The sequence below is a fragment of the Amborella trichopoda genome, chromosome 4 (genome assembly GCF_054954075.1).
Source record: "Amborella trichopoda isolate Santa Cruz 75 chromosome 4, AtrichopodaSantaCruz75HAP2 v2.0, whole genome shotgun sequence".
NCBI lineage: Eukaryota > Viridiplantae > Streptophyta > Magnoliopsida > Amborellales > Amborellaceae > Amborella > Amborella trichopoda.
In genome coordinates, this window is record NC_142339.1 from 49509625 (window position 1) to 49526275 (window position 16651).

Here is a 16651-nt window from a genome sequence, read left to right on the forward strand (position 1 = left end):
CTCCTCAACCTAGGCATCAACCTAAAAAAAACAATACAAAACTAAATCTGTGATCTAAGGAGGAAGTGCATGAATAATTTCATCCTACTCAAGATTTTGCTAGTTCTTTCTTTGATAGAAGTGGCTTCATGTAAATCTAATAAATGTCATCTTGCTTGTCCAAACTTACCCATGGTCTTTAATTAAAGGATCACATAATCCTATGAAATTATAAAATATTTATCATTTTAATAAAATATTCATCACTTCAAAATATTCTAAAACGAAGCCCCTTATAGAAAATAAAATTGATATCAACTTCCTTTGGAAGGTTTAATAAATAATTCAATAGTCCTTTTTTAAAATGATAAAAATTTATAAATGAGATAACTGAAAAGAGTACAATTAGAATATTTTTATTTTATGAGCATAATTTTAAAATGGCAAAATTGTGAATATTTTTAGATTCTTTATATAAAAGACACAATGATCCTTATTGATTTTCATGAAATATGTCCCTGACTTATAAGTGCAAATAATTTATTTAGTTTCAAAAAAAATTCATTTAACAATATCCATTAAAAATATTCCATAAATATTTTGAAAATACTTCATAAATAACTTAATAATAATTTCAATATTTTACTTTTCATATAAAAGTTTAACTTTTTGAAAACATTCATAATTGAAATAATTTCATTTTATAAGCACAATTTTAAATGTTGGGTTCTTTAATATTTGATTAGCAAATACAATTTAGTGTAAGCAAAAATTTTAAAAATTATTTGTTAAAAACTTGAAAATTAAAATTTTCGTACCAAAGGTGAGCATCATTAAAATATATAGTTTCTTATTATCAAATATTATAATTCCATCGTAAGTAAAAAACTGGAGCCCAAATTTATAAATTTATTTAAATTATAAAATTAATATTAAACTTCTTAAGGCCACTTCAGTGATGAAAATTTACCTTCAAAATAACATTTTTTAAAATCAACTCTGACGTGTGATTTGATAAATTTTATTTTAATTTATATTATTCTTAGTCGAAGGGAAATATATAGAATCATGCACGTTTTTAATTATCTATCCATCACTTTACTGGGTCAAATTAGGAGGTACACCCAGTACTAAACTATATGACTATGATTTGACACAAAGACCTGATATGTTATAACATGCTGAATGTAGGAATTATCAGAAGTCTCTTATCTCTTAATATCCTGACTTGGAACCCTTATATCTTCACTAATTGTATTATATTGATTTTCATTCTCCGATCAAAATAAAGTTTCCTTTACGTGTAAACTGATTAGTTTTAAATAAACCAATATTTTTATGGATTAGGTTCCAACTATATAGACAGATGCATGCTGGCTTTTGTAAAAAAAATAAGTGTCACCTCCTGGGGGACTCAAAGAAAGGGAAAAAGAGTGGAAATAGCTTTTCAGGGGAAAAATAAAGAGGGCAGGGCTTTAGAGAACGAATTGATGTGCGCTCTGTTTAGAGAGAGAGAGGGAGAAGGGTTAAAAATTGGGTAAGTTCTTTTCCAACTGATTTTATTGTTATAGTATCTTAGCATTATAATTTACTTGACTCTAAATTTCAAAGTAGGTTATTGTGTTATATACAAGTGGGAGAAGCCACAAATTCTTTTTTTTCGTACCACTATGTGTAATTTCAACTTATTAGGGAAAGTGGTTTAGGCATTGGCGGATGCATAACTACATATGCGTGCCTCGCGGCATCCCACATCCATCTTAAAAATAGACGTACTATTATAGTCTCTCCAAAAAAAAAAAAGAAGCAAAATCAGTGGTTTAACATTTTCCTTCAAAAAATTATCATTTCTAATTTTTTTAAAAAAATTACACATTAATGTTCTTTGTGCTATTTACCAAAAAAAAAATGTTTTTCGTGTTAGACCATCTCAAAACTGGATCATAAAGAGGTGCACAGATCTATAAATCAGTCCTTGGAGTCATAGAAACTGTGTCCTTTATATAATTACTTATTTAACTTAGGTTCCTTAAAATAAATTGCACATAAGTGGAGCAGGTGAAATATCATTGTGCCACAACAAAAAATGACATATTATATTGTTCTAAGCAGTAGTATAATAAGGATTAATGCATTTTTACAATAAATTTGACATAAGTTGAGCACATAGCACGAGATAGTACTAGCATAAAAATGACACATCCCATAGGTCAAAGCAGTAGTTTAGTTAAGATTAATTTAAAAAACCCACATTTTAATAAAAATCAAAGCAAGCAGATTTGTTATAGGATGTTAGGTGTCTATTTCATTGATGTCAAAAGTTATTTAAAAGGATTTGGGACTACCATCATGCATTTTCATGCGTAGAAATAGATTTTCAAGAACACGTCTAATCCACAAATTTTCATTAATTTACTCTGAAAAAGAATATAGATCATGGTTAGCTATAGCAAAAACGTGTTTAGAGATAGAAAAAATAAAGTGCTATTGCAGTTGGAAAAAACGTGTGCAGCTATAGAGCGAAGAGTTAGAGAATGGTATGGTTCGAAATAAAAGACTTATATAATTGACATGATCAAGATGTAATTAGAGAGAGAAAGCGCACAGTCAGTGGAGCCCTTGTTGATTGCTAATGGTTACCTAGTGGAGCCCTTGTTGATTGCTAATAGCAATGATGTTCGCTTTACCAGTTCAAGAACTTCATGTGTGTTTCATGCCTTGGATATCCTCCCAATCGAATATTGGGTAAAAATTGCTGTAAACAAGGATTTATCTAATACAGATAGTAATATCAATAAATGAATCACAAAATAAAACAAAAACATATGGAAGATGCTAAAGCAAGTGGACCCAAGAGATCATCTCCTCTGAAGAATGCCTACTGTAGGTAAAATACTTCTATTGATTGAAGATTTTGTAGTTATTGGTAAATGACATTTAATGGATTCAACTAATAATTCCAGTCGTCAAGAACACTTTCAATTTTGCTTCCAAGAACTTCATAAAGAGCTAAAAAAAAATTGAAAAAACTTAACATACTAAAATGCCCTTTTAAAATTTGAATTAACTTTCTAACTCCTGTTCAGTTTCCACCACTGAGGAGCTTTTGGATTTGGATAATGTTTACGCGGATTTCTTGGGAAATTAATTCTTGAACATAATATCCATGCACAACTTTTGGGGAGATAATATTTCAATTTGAGATCCTGATGTTCAAGGGATTTCCATGAGAGTGGAGCATACATATAACGATCTACTGAATACAAGGACTCATATAACATAACAATGGTCAGGAGATGAGATGCCAAAGGCCGTAGCAGAGGGCCTTATAAGATTGATGTAATGTGCACCTCAAAACTATGCATTTTTTCGGTGCAACAAAGCTTTGCAATAATATGAAAATCTATTGTTGCCCCAAATTATGAAATTTGAAGTTCCAGAAAGTGTGAAAATCAAGAAGATCTATAAACACTCGAAAATCTTGAAAATGGACGGTCCACGTAATGTATTACAAGATGAACTATTTTTAGGACAATAAATTCCTTTTTTTTCTTTTCTATTCATATCGAGGTCTAGACGATCGATGTGAGGGCCTTCTACTATAGGAACAACCTTCACTTGTTAGTTTTTTAGGTACACGTCACTTGTAGTTGACACCTTATATAAACTTTTTTTTTTTTTTTTTTTTTTTTTTTTGAACATTACCTTATATAAACTTTTTTTTTAATGAATTCAATTAACCTTTCCTATAATTAATACTAAAATGTACCATTTTCTTATCTAAGAAGTCCATAAAGCTTAAGAAAACGGAACAAAAACTTAAATGAATAAAATGAAAAAAATACCCTTTTATAATTTATGGAATGACTTTCCGACATGCTCGCCAACAGATAGTGGAATCGGTTTACAAGAAGAAGCAACGGCTTTTTAACACCAATTCGAGTCAACAGCGACATTCCTAAGCATAGGTTGAATCAGAAACACAAAGCCATTGTTGGGAACAGAAGAGAACGTAAATGGTTTTGTGCGCTTTACTGATAGAGGGCAAACATAAATCAAATGAATATAAATGAGGATTGGTGGATCCCCTTATGTGTAGTCCAATGGTCTTTTGTGAATTGTACATCTACTTAAAGAGACAGAGGAAAAAAATGAATTATTGAACCCAGTGCGCGTTAATTAGCGAGTCCATCCTGACTGGTGAGGCGAGTTTAAGGCGAGTTGGGTGCCCAATGAGACTCACACCAAATGCTAGTTCCGAAAATTTGAAAAAATGTTAAAAGAATCTAAGAAGATAGAAATGTATGTGTATGTCCTATTTCCTAGCAAAAATCCAAAAGAGTGTGAAAGAGGGGGGGAAGAGTGGTTCTAAAATTTTGGTGGGAACTTCGCATAAATATGACTCTCTCTTGCATCATTTTGTCTTCCTCTTCAATTCTTCCTCTTGGATCTTCCTTTTTGCCTTTTGTAGAGTTAGGTCCCAATCTATTCACCACTGACACCAAGATCTTTATGCGTTGTTTTTATTCTGAAATTATAAAAAAATTAAAAAGGTAAAAATAAAATACAAATATTAAAATTGAAACAAAACTGAAAACAAACTAAATTATCCAAATGTGCTTAAAACATTAATAAAAATGGATTGAAAAATGATTTACAGTTAGTAATATCTCAAAAAAATAAATAAGAAGGAGGAAAAAGAAAATTAGGGTATATGACAAGAAAAAGTTATTAATTATTGTAAAAAATCCTAAAAAAAATAAATATACACCTACAGTAATACAACGTTTCTCGCTTGACACATGGAGGAATTCGGCATAAACGGGATGAAGAGAAAAGACATAAAGGCTAAGTGAGAATGCTATGGTTAAACGGGCCATAACAATCATCCTACACAGCTCATGTGAACTACTTTAATACTTTTCTTCACAATGTCTATTTCATTCACAAAAATGCAAGTATTTTTTACTATGGACTGCTGCGTACTAACTTTCTTTCCGCTTTTTCTCTCCATTTTTGCCGACACTTGTTTTTCTTTCTACATAGATTCTTCTCTATAGTTGTTATCTTTAGATAGATATTCTAAAGTACCTATACCAAGTACTCACACACCATTACATGTTTACAGAAATTACCAATACAAACTAATCTCACTAACTATTTTGCATCAATTTTCATCTCTCTTCCATGATGGAAAAATCCCTTTGTTGTTGAATTGTTAAAACAAGCTCAATAGTTTTGCTATGATCTTCAATTTCCTTTTTGATGCAAAAATTGTGGCTTCAAGGCTTTTAATGGGTTCCTTCATTTGATGAATCAATAATTATATTGTAATCTTTGTAATTTCCTTTTTATCATCTTCAATTTTAATTATTTCTTAATCTTTTTCCACTGCGATGTGGAAAAATCGGTTGTGCTTTGTTCAACTTATCTTTTGTTTCAAATAGATGCAAAATACTTAGTAGGAATAGTTTGTTGTAGGTCGTTTATGCAACTACATGTAATGATGTATAAGTTGTTCTTATTGTTGGGTTTATGTGGCCTTTAAAAGCTTTATGAGTAATTGTAATAAAACATTTGATATAGTTAAACATAAACTTGGTGGGAGTGTGGTCCCTCGTGGACCATATTAAGCAAACGATGTTTGTTGATACCGGACTGTTCTTGACAGTCTAGGCCAGTTGGTTGGAAAAAAACCCATGTTACCTGGGCATAAAGTATAAATCGATAAGAGTTCTAATGGGTCATCTCTTGATGAAGTCGGAATATGCCTAGATGAGTAAGTCGAGGGACTGTGTAACCTTTGTGTGTGATGGTGGCCTTCAGATACGGGGCCAAAGCTACATTCATGTACCATCACATGGCCTGCATATTGATAGACCGTTTCGGGAAAGCAAACCACCTTTTAGGGTGGGTGAGGCATTTGCATGTGCGAGAGATACCCCTATGCGCCATAGGAGCTGTAGTCGCATCAAGTCTAGGTGACCTTGGCTTATTTTTAGGGGAGGACCTGAAATCTACAGACTAAGATTACAACCCCTTTGCTCATATGCTAGACTTTTGTGACCCAACAATGAGCCCATGCTTGGACTGTGGGTAATGAGAAACATTGAGTCGGTCTGATAAAGCAAGTGTGGTCTGTAGTTCACAGTTCAAGGTGGAGTGCCCCATGTTGTTGATTCATAAGTCATATAGAACATTTTCTCATTATATTAGTTTAATTATGTTTGTTTTATGATAAATATTATTTAAACATTATTATTTGAATTTTTATAAATCTCTGGATATTTTATTTATAAAATTTGAGCTTATGAAAATAAAGATATTAATTTTATAATAGTTTAAATATTCAAATAATATTCTAAAATTATTTTTAGTTTTTTTTTAGGTATAAAAATTTTATGGGGGCCCCATTGTGCACATGGGTCCACCATGTTGTTGGAGGTGGGGCCCATAAAGCCCGCTCTAGGGTTGCACGCCCCACCCTTTTATTTTGTTTCCTTATTTTGTGAGATATGGCATGTGGTCATATGGTTGGAATATATTGACTAAATATTGACTAGATATTAACTTGATATATTTTCAAAGATTTTATGGAAAATATGAGAAGGCTTTTTTTATTTTATGGTGTGCACAATATTTTAATTGGATCTAATTTATTTAATTTTTATTGATGAAATAATGGTTTAGGAAAGGGGGATAATGGTTCATGCATCTTCCATAATATTGATAGCTCATCTATAGAATGGATAGCTCAGATCTCTCACCAATCACCCTTGATCAACGGTTCATGTTCAATCTCACTTAAGAAGCAGACTATAGGAAACCCTAGATCGAATTTTTCCTATAAATAGAGAACCTCCCCTCATCTATTCTCTGCACCAATCTCTTTTATCTCTCTCTCTCTCTCTCTCTCTAAACTCTCTCTCCCTCTCTAAGGGGCACGCCCCATTCTCTCTCCTCTCTCTCTAGGTTTCTCTCTAGCCTCTTCTCTCTTCTAGACCATAGAGGGGGCATGCGCCAACCCTAGGATATCTCCTATTCTCTCTCATCTTGATTAAACCTAAGGGTTGGGTACCCTAGGATATCTCCCATTCTCTCTCATCTTGATTGAACCTAAAGGTTGGGTACTAAAGGATATGCTCAACTAAGTCTTTGGGAGTTTGAACCTAGGTTCAAAGATTTATGATTAAAAGGGGGAGTTTATAATTCCATAAAAACGTTTGGCCTAAAATTGTTTTCCAGGTTGAGATTGAAGCTAGATCGTCGATCCCGAGTCATTGGATGGTGGTGACTCGGTGTGGGGTGTAATAAGCTGGGTTGAGGTAATCTTCGGTACTCTCCATTTTATTTCTTACAATTTAATATTTATATTCTCAAGCATAAAAAGTGGCATCAAGGTTTTTAAGATCTTGGATTTGTTAGTTTTATTTTATGTGAAGCAAGAGTTGTTTTAGCAAAGACTATTTGTTGTGATCTTTGTTAAAAGAAAAGAAAAAAAAAGGAGTGTAAAGAAGAAAATAAAAAATATATATTTCTCAACAAGATCAGATTGGTCTTTCTTTCACTTATAACCATATGCAAATGGTGTATGGGTAGCTTGTGTAACTACTTGAAATGGTTTACAAGTAGTTTCTGTATATATAAAGAAATCTATTGTGGTCAAGAACGTAGAGAAAAAAAGCAAAAAGAAGGCAAGTAAGCAGCATTTCATGGTAAAACGTACATGCATTTATGTGAATGAGATAGACATTGTGAAAGAAGGTGTTGAATAGTTCATGCGAGATATTTAGGAGCATTTCTATGGTCCTTTGGGCATAGCATCCTCACTTTATCTTTTTGTCTCTTTATCTAGTTTAGGTTGAACTGCTCCTTGTTATAAGGGAGAAACCTTTAGGTAGGTGATTTTTTTATTTATTTTTACTTTTTTGATGGTAGTATGAGAATGCTGTAGAACAGCAACCTGGCATGGTGTGAAAGATTGGAGAGAGAAAAAAAAAAAAGGAGTAGCAAAGAAAAAAAAAGAAAGAAAAGTCCTTGTGTAGCATATCATGAAAATATATGAGGATGCCAAACGAAGGCATATCTGACTGAAAATGTCTAGTGAAGGTATAAGAAGAATGTTTATTGAGAAAGAAAATGGCCGTTGTCCTTCTGTGTCATATCATAAAAAGGTATAACGATACCGCACGAAAGCATGTTTAAGGAAAACTGCCAATTGAATGCATAAAACAAAATGTATTTAAGAAAGAAGAAATAAAAAGTTTAAGCCATGTGATGGCATAAAAGTTACAAAACTATCGAGGATGAACCCAATCAGAAGAGGAAATAACTGGAATTCCCATCCTCCAACTCGTAACTCATAGACAGATATTGGATTATGATCAGGTCTATTTTCGTTTTTGGCAAAATTCATCAAGCTTTTTTAGAGTAAAATTCATTATGAGTTTTGAAATCTTTTACACAAAAAAAGAAGAAGAAAAAAAAAAATCAAAAGCTTGTTTTTTTTTTCTTTAGTTTTGTTTATATAAATTTATATAATTTTTATCTTTTAAATTACTGAGTTGCAACCCGGTTACTAAACCCAGGAAGGGGCTGAGGCCGAGTGGATAATGAATTTCCCTGAAGAGACTGATGAACATACAGTGCGAATTTTCAACATAAAAATTCCTCAGATTGTGCAAAACTATTTATAGCAAGGATGGTTTCTATCAACTAATTTGTTGAGTGATTTTATCAATGAGAGTAATGCAGCAGTAAATTATCGAAAGCCAGAATTTCAAACATCATCAAATCCAGAATTTCAAACATATCTGTCTATTGCAAGGAAAACCCCTTGACCATGCAAAAATTATCGAAAATCTAAATCTTAATTAACTTACACAGCCTGGGCATGAAGCTTTCTAGAAGAGTCTTCTCTGGCTTGATTAGCTCAAATAAGTTTTCTATCTGCAGCTATTCATAAAAATGGTACGCGGAGCTTACATAGCTTTCCAAAAGCAATAAATCAACTTGAAACAATGAGAGCGCATATCAAACAGAGTATTGTAAGTGGCAGTGTGGCCTTGCTGCCATTACCCAGTAAGATTTAGCCTTGTATCACAATGATTCATCTTCCGTTGTAGTCTAGATGGTCAGGATAATCGGCTCTTATTTGATAGACCTCGGTTTGCTGCTAATGAAAATCTTTGTAAGATTGGGTTCGATTTTTTTTCCTACTACAACAAGGGACCCCTTCCATGCTAATTTACCCCTCCCAAAAAATGGCGTGTCCATATGAGCTTGGACTTAATAAATAGAGAAACTTTATTGATAATATGATTTTATTATTATTATTTTTTTTGTTTATGCAGATGATTTAATTTCATTAGAGATTGCTAGAGAAAGATCTATGATTTCAGAAAAACGAATAACGAGTTTGGGATGTCCTAATTTCTTGGAATTCAAGTAAGGACAATGATTTAATAGGGCGACAACCCTATCAAAATAAGTATTCCTCACCTCATAACTCATAAAAAATTGCAATTCAAGTATAGAAAAAACTTTACATGGATCATCTCGGCTTGAACATTATGACTGTTAAAAAGAAATAGAATTTCAAGCTTTAAAAATAGTGTAAATTGTAACAAATTATCTAGACCGACTATTTCACCATAACCTTCTTTTATTCTTTAAACTTGATACCTTCTAACAAGTGATTTGGTACACTGGCATGTATTCACCTTCATCATCATAGCATTTTTTTCAACTATTTGGGTCGGCTATACAGTCTATCATTCTGCTCAATTAATAGACGTACCCTCAATGAGGCCAGAAGTCTTTATATCTCTTCTCACTAGTTCTAACTATGTCCTTTTAAACCTACCTCTTGCCCTTTTTGAGTCTTCTAATTGCTCCAGCCTGAAGTCTTTATATCTCTTCTCACTAGTTCCAACTATGTCTTTTTCGACCTACCCTTTGCCCTTTTTGAGTCTTCTAATTGCTCCAGCTTGAACCTCCTAACATGTGTTATAATGTGTTTGCATTGTACATATCTAGCCCAACTAAGTCTACTTTTCGTCATCTTGTCGCATATTGGAGCTATACCTAAGCTCTCTCAAATGTATTCATCTCGAATTCACCACACCCTAAAATAATATCATAGACGACTAGTTCAATGCGTGGTACATCGAGGGAATTTCTTGCTTTTTTTATTCACATAGGGAGGAAATTGATTTAGAGGGGATTTAGAATCCTTTGGTGACTAAAATGCAGGATAAACCCTAAAAATGAAGGACAATAATTTGGAAGGGATTTATAAAGCTTTGGGGGACTCTAGAACACCTAAAAGATGGTTAGTGAGATGGGGAGAACACTAAATCTGTTGTTTAGGAGGAACATGTTGTCATTCACCTGATCAGCAATCAAGATCGGTGGATTGGCTTGATTGGCCCGATCCAGCCTTAAAAAATTCTAAAAATTAATTAAAAATTAAATTAATAAAAAATTATTATAAATATTGTTGTTTGGGTTCTCAAAAAAATTAGGAAAATGAATTATAGAATTTTGTTATTTTGCAAAAATACATGAATATTAAGATGTCTTATTTTGTCAGAGTGTTTATCTATACATATTTTCTTAATACCGATTTTACAAAACCCAACTAATGCAACCAGAATTGTGTTGTGAGATTAGCGTCAAGACTAAGAGACTTACCTAAACGATACACAGATCAGAAGCTCTTCCCAAACCCAATGTACACCTTATTTTTAAAACCATTTTTTGCTGAAGGATTGAGAATCTTTTCATAATAATAACATGCATCCAAGGCTAAGACTTCAGGAGGCTATCCACATTTTTTAACCGATATCTGGCTTGTAATTAAAAGTCTATATTGTCTGGTAATCCAAAAATCAGAATATGAGTGCATTAATCATACTTTGTTACGCATAGACTTGGTATTTCCGTTCTCTTAACCACTAAACCCTAAGTTCCAGCGTCTTTCATGAAATGCCAAACATGAAATTGGTAATCCAAAAATCAGAATATGAGTGCATTAAGCATACGTAGTTTACGCATAAAGTTGGTATTTCCGGTCTCTTAACCACTAAACCAGAAGGTTCAGCATCTTTCATGAAATGCCGGACATGCAATTGGAAAAGAACACTATAACAGACATATAACCGTGCAATTGGAAAAGAATATGAGAATGAAAGAACTTACAAAAAAATAAAAAAAAGCAACAATAAAATAAAGGTGATGAAATACAATCAAATTACTTAGCAAAAACACATCACACTAGATCTCAAAGCCATTTCTAAGCCATTTTCCGAACATTCTTATATTATAATTAAGATTTTCCAAACAACTTACTCTTATGTTATAATTTCCGAGATATATTTTCACATTCGAAAAAAAAATTTCCTTATAAATAATTTCCAAACAAACAAAGAGAGAAGAGTACAAGAGAATGTTACAAAAGTGGATAGAAAATACCTACAAAAATTTGAAGAATTTGAAGAACCTCTGTATTATTGTACTGCATCACGACCCGATCCAGCCATCTTCTCTTCAAATCCAGTTTCAAATTGGGTTCCAATGATCTTCGGTTCAAATCCATTTTCAAATGAAACTCTAGACTGCTGCACATACGGTCCCATAAATCCCAATGCCCCTTGCCCTCCATATCCCCCATCAAACCCTGTTACCGGTGATGTGGATGTTCCGGTTACTGCCGCTGCAGCAGCGGCATTCATCCTCGCAACGTCTCCGTCATAACTGCTTATCATCTCTTGATGCTGTTGCTCAGCTAACAATTGCTGTTGTTGATTTTGAACATCCAAAAAATTCAATTGGGGTGGGGGCGTGCCCATTGACTGAACATCCAAAAAATTCAATTGGGGTGGGGGTGTGCCCGTTGACTTATTCCCAAGTGCAATTGTAAAACCTAAAGATGATGATGAGGGCCCGATCTGCAAGTGGGGGCCAAGGTATTTAGAGAGCTCTAACTGTATAGTACCAATCTCTGCGTGTATTTGGCGCAGATGGGATTGTAACATGGATATCCTGGCAACGCAGCCATAGATGGGGTCGCGGATACGGGCATCCGCCTCCTGAGCCAATGTGGTCACAGCTATGGGACGGTGAAATTGTGGAAGGTCATTAAGAATTTTTGTCACGTTAGAGGCCCCGAAGACCTTGTGGACATCAGCAAATTTCTGGGGCTCATCAGGGGGAAAGTACGGAGCAAACACACACTCCTGTGTGCATTTGCGCCGGAGTAACTTGCAGGCGGCACATGGCGAGCTGGAGGACGATGACACCATTTTCGATGCAACAATGTTGCCTGGGGATGGGGATTCCGGGAACCGCAATCGGAAAAGAAATGAGAGAGCCGGGAACTGCAACAGCAAAAGAAATGAGAGAGCGTGTGGGAGATTCCGAGAACGGCGACTGCAAAACAAACGACAAATGTGAGAGAGAAGATTGTGAAATGGTGGGAAAAGGTGAGCCGAGAAATGCGAGAGAGAAGATTGTAAAGCAGTGGGAAAGGGTGAGCAGAGAGACGATGAAGGAGAAAAAAAAGGAAGAGAGAGGGTTCAAGTATGAGGAGAATTGGTCTGGGAGGGAGAGGTTAATATTGGTCTTATGGGTTGGGGTTTTGTAAGGTTCGTATACGTGTCCTGTGGGTTACGGATGATTCTTGAATGGAGTCCGTTATTCAGATCCTATCACCGTGGTGGAGAAGATTGTGCTAAAGTCCCCGTGCTCACCACCTACACGTCAGTCACTCTAGCTTTTGAATTCCAATTAGATTTTTTTTTTTTTTTTTGTTCTTTTCTTCTCTTTTTTGGTAATCGGTGTATGGCTTTTTCTTTTTTCTTTTTTAATTATAATTTGTGTATGGCCTTGATGATCTACATTTTTAACATATTACGCTGAGGGCTACCCTGCGTCTTTTTAGGGTTTTTTGGGTAAGTTGTTTTTCTTCTTTTTCTCTTTTTTGATAATTTGTGTATGGCCTTTTTTTTCTTTTTTTTCTTTTTTTTATTTTTTTGAAAATTATAATTTGTGTTGGACGTTGATCTACATTTTAACATTTTACGCTGAGGTCTATCCCGCGTCATTTTAGTTTTTTTGGATAAGTCAATAGATTAATAGAAAAGAGATAATACCTTATTATACAACCTATAATAAGACAGTTACGCCAAATAATGTAATAAAAAAAAGAGAGAAAGTCAAGCCGAAAACTACGCTAAATAGAGTCAAGCCGAAAACTACGCTAAATAGTGGCTCATTTTAATTTTAGGTAAAATATTCGTATATCCTCTTAAATTCCGTTGGGAGAGAGGAAATTAAAAATTTTGGATATTTTATATTCAATAAATTTTGATAAAATTTCTGTCTCTAAAATAAATTTGATAAGTTTTTCTCTCTCTAAAATTTTAATATATTTTCTCTCTCTAAAATTCAAAATTTGAGATACTCTTATAAAAATTTTGAGAAACTTTCCCTCTTTAAAATTTACTATACTTTCTCTCCAAAATTTAAAATTTGAAATTGTTTCTGTAAAACTTTTGAGATTATTTCTCTCTCTAAAGTTTCAATGCTCTCACTCTAAAATTTAATATAATTTCTTTCTCTAAAATTTTAAGATACTCTATTCTTTAAAACTTAAAATTTGAAATTATTTCATTGTTTCCTTCTCTAATAATTTTGAGAAAGTTTCTCTCTCTAAAATGTTTCATTGTTTTTCTCTCTAATAATTTTGATATAGTTTCTCTCTTTAAAATTTTTAGGTAATTTTTCTCGCTAATAAATGATATAGTTTTTCTCTGAATTTGAAGATACTTTTGCTCTCAAAAACTTCAAATTCGAGATAATTTCTCACTAAAATTTTGAGATAGTTTCTCTCTCTTACAAATTTTTGATACTTTCTCTCTCTAAAATTTGATATAGTTATTTTCTTAAATTTTAATATGCTTTTTCTCTCTAAAACATGCTTTTTCTCTCTAAAACTTAAAATTTGTTAGTTTCTTTATCTAAAATTCTGAGATAGTTTTTCTTTAATGGATGATATAGTTTCTCTTTCTAGAGTTTTAATATACTCTCCCTCCCTCTCAAACTTAAAATTTGAGATAGTTTCTCTCTCTCTCTCTCTGCAAAATTTGAGATAGTTCTCTCTCTAGTTTAGATACTTCCTCTATCGAAAATTTAATATAGTTTCTCTCTCTAAAAGTTTTAAATGCATTCTCTCTAAAACATAAAATTTGGGATGGTTTCTCTCTCCAAAGCTTCTCTCTCTAAAATTTGTTAGGTAATTTCTCTTTAGAATTTCATATAATTTTTATCTCTAAAATTTTAATATATTTTCTCTCTTTAAAATTTTAATATGTTTGCTATTTAAGGACGTTTCTGAAACTATTTTTTCATAAAGTATTCTTTCGGATTTTAAAAAAGTTACGCATTTGTTTCACACTTTTCATAAAAAATTCATAAACTAATCTCCCAACAAAAGTTCCTATTCCTTTGGTTAAAAGTAAAAAAGGTTAAGTTCCTATTTGTTAAAAAAGTAAAAGGTTAAGTTCCTAGGGGATAGGAACTTAATCTTTCAAAGTTTTTTTGTTCATTATTCACCATGCCTAATATAAAGGAAAAAGTTTATATAAAGTCGTTGTTAATTCGTGTGAGCATAAAAACATTGAATGAGATAATGAATGTGGAAAAGAAGAGAGAACACAACATTTACATGGTTCATGTCGAAGCTCTATTTCGGCAGATCCAAAGCTCCAACGGGCTACTTCTTCACTGATTTTTTAATAAATGTTTACATCAATAAGTACTTCTATATATATAGAGGACAATCACATAATTATAAAAGACAAATATGGTATAATTCTTAGATATAGAGGTAAATAATAGGATGACTTATCACCAAACTTACTTACCAAACTTATTTGATGACTAAGTAACTTAATCTCTTCTTATTTTCAAGACTCTCTTTAAAATTGGTGGATGGGAGATCTGAAGCGAAATGCCGAAGTACCCATATTGCCAAAATGAAACTGAATTGGAGTCTTGAAACCAAAAAACTTGCACTGCCTCTCATTGAGAAGAGCGAAGAGATGTGATCCGTGATACGTGATCATAACTTGTTCAAAAAATCACTAAAAGTGATCCAAAGGCACAACAAAGACGGCCCTACGACAATAAAGTGGCAACGAGATGAAAACTTCTTCTTGAAAAATCCGCTAATCATGAATGTGCTTCCTTGACGATGTCACTGAAACAATGATATGACAAAGTCCTAGAAGTAAAAAAAACACCCGAGACAATTGAAAAATGCACAAATACCAGAAAGACCTGATGTTCTTATCCACATAGCGGTTATATTAGAGATGTTGACCTCATCTTTACTCATCTCATCTTCATATCTCCTATACTCTCTCCCTCAAGTTAGATGTGGATGTGAAGAAACATCCAACTTCCAAAATATTTTTATTTATTTATTTATTTTTATTTTTTAGTACACTGATATAAAAAAAAACAATTAAATTGGGCTTCTAGACAATAGCCCACAAAGTACCACTCATTTTTCTTTTTTGTTTTCCACTTCTTCATATTTTTTTCAATTTTTTTTCTTCGAAACAACCCTAAAAAAAATTAAAACGGTAAACGAATAAGAGCAATTATGGTAATCAATTTAAGAACCCCAAACCAAATTAAAGAATCCCAAACACCAACTACACCAATCAAAATAATCGGCAGTCGAGAAGGACGCGCGGGATCCCTCTTGACAAAGATCGGTCAAAAGCAAACCAAGAGCCACTAATTTGCATATCAAACTAGTTTGTAAAAAATTCACCATATACTTGCAATGAGACTCCAATAGGGAGAGAACGAAGTTTTTGTACTTACTAAACAAAAGAATCAAAAGAATGCAACGTTTTGCACTTGCAAAGCAAAAGAACGCAACGAGACCGCACAGCCAGCACCGCAACACAGCCAGGACGCTCTCATACGTTCCAATAGCGCCTAAAATTTCTTTTGAAACCGAGACCGCCGAATCACGAAGGCACAACAGTGCGGCATGTAAAGAGTTAAGATTTGTGAAAGCATACATGCACAAACATTGAATGAGACATTAAATATGGAGTGAAGAAGAGAGACATTGAATGTGGAGAGAAAAACAGAAAACACAACATTTACGTGGTCAGGCTAAAAGCCTTACGTCCACAGATCTAAAGCCGCCAACTACTTCTTCACTAATTTTGGGATAAATATTTACATCAATAAGTACATCTATATATAGAGGACAATCCTATAAATCTTATATATATTTACATCAATAAGTACAATCTATATATAGAGGACAATCCTATAAATTCTATAAATAGTTACATCAATAAGTACAATCTATATATAGAGGACAATCCTATAAATATTTACATCAATAAGTACATGTATATATAGAGGACAATCACACAATTATATATATATAGGACAATCACACAATTATAGGAGACGAATATAGTATGATTCTTAGAGATAGAGGTAAATAGGAAGAGGCACCAAATATACTTGATGACCAAGTAACTTTTGACTTGTTCTTTTCTTATCAGTTGCAACCTTAAAATGTAGAATCACATACCATACTTGATAACCAAGTAACTTTGACTTGGTCTCTTCTTAT

At 33.1% G+C, this 16651-nt stretch overlaps 1 protein-coding gene across 8 annotated transcripts; it reads right to left on the reverse strand.

Annotated features, from left to right (window-relative positions):
- Positions 1–2029: 2029 nt before the first annotated feature.
- On the reverse strand, positions 2030–16426 carry LOC110006843 (protein ASYMMETRIC LEAVES 2). Of its 8 annotated transcripts, XM_088864145.1 has the most exons (3): positions 15877–16426; positions 14907–15241; positions 11358–12411 (listed from the first exon to the last, which is right to left on the reverse strand). In XM_088864145.1, the coding sequence occupies exon 3, from the start codon at positions 12282–12284 to the stop codon at positions 11490–11492; it is 795 nt and encodes a 264-aa protein (XP_088720271.1). In that variant the 5' UTR covers positions 12285–12411; positions 14907–15241; positions 15877–16426; the 3' UTR covers positions 11358–11489. The 8 variants fall into 8 exon arrangements, with proteins under 8 accessions (XP_088720273.1, XP_088720274.1, XP_088720270.1 ...); XM_088864147.1 differs by lacking the exons at positions 14907–15241; positions 15877–16426 and adding an exon at positions 2030–2734 and having other exon boundaries at positions 11459–12893; XM_088864148.1 differs by lacking the exons at positions 14907–15241; positions 15877–16426 and adding an exon at positions 2362–2752 and having other exon boundaries at positions 11459–12893.
- Between the last annotated feature and the right edge of the window lie 225 nt (positions 16427–16651).

Bases quoted from the DNA above. Each gene is read 5' to 3' on its own strand.
- LOC110006843 (XM_088864147.1), bottom strand. From the start codon at position 12,284: ATGGTGTCATCGTCCTCCAGCTCGCCATGTGCCGCCTGCAAGTTACTC.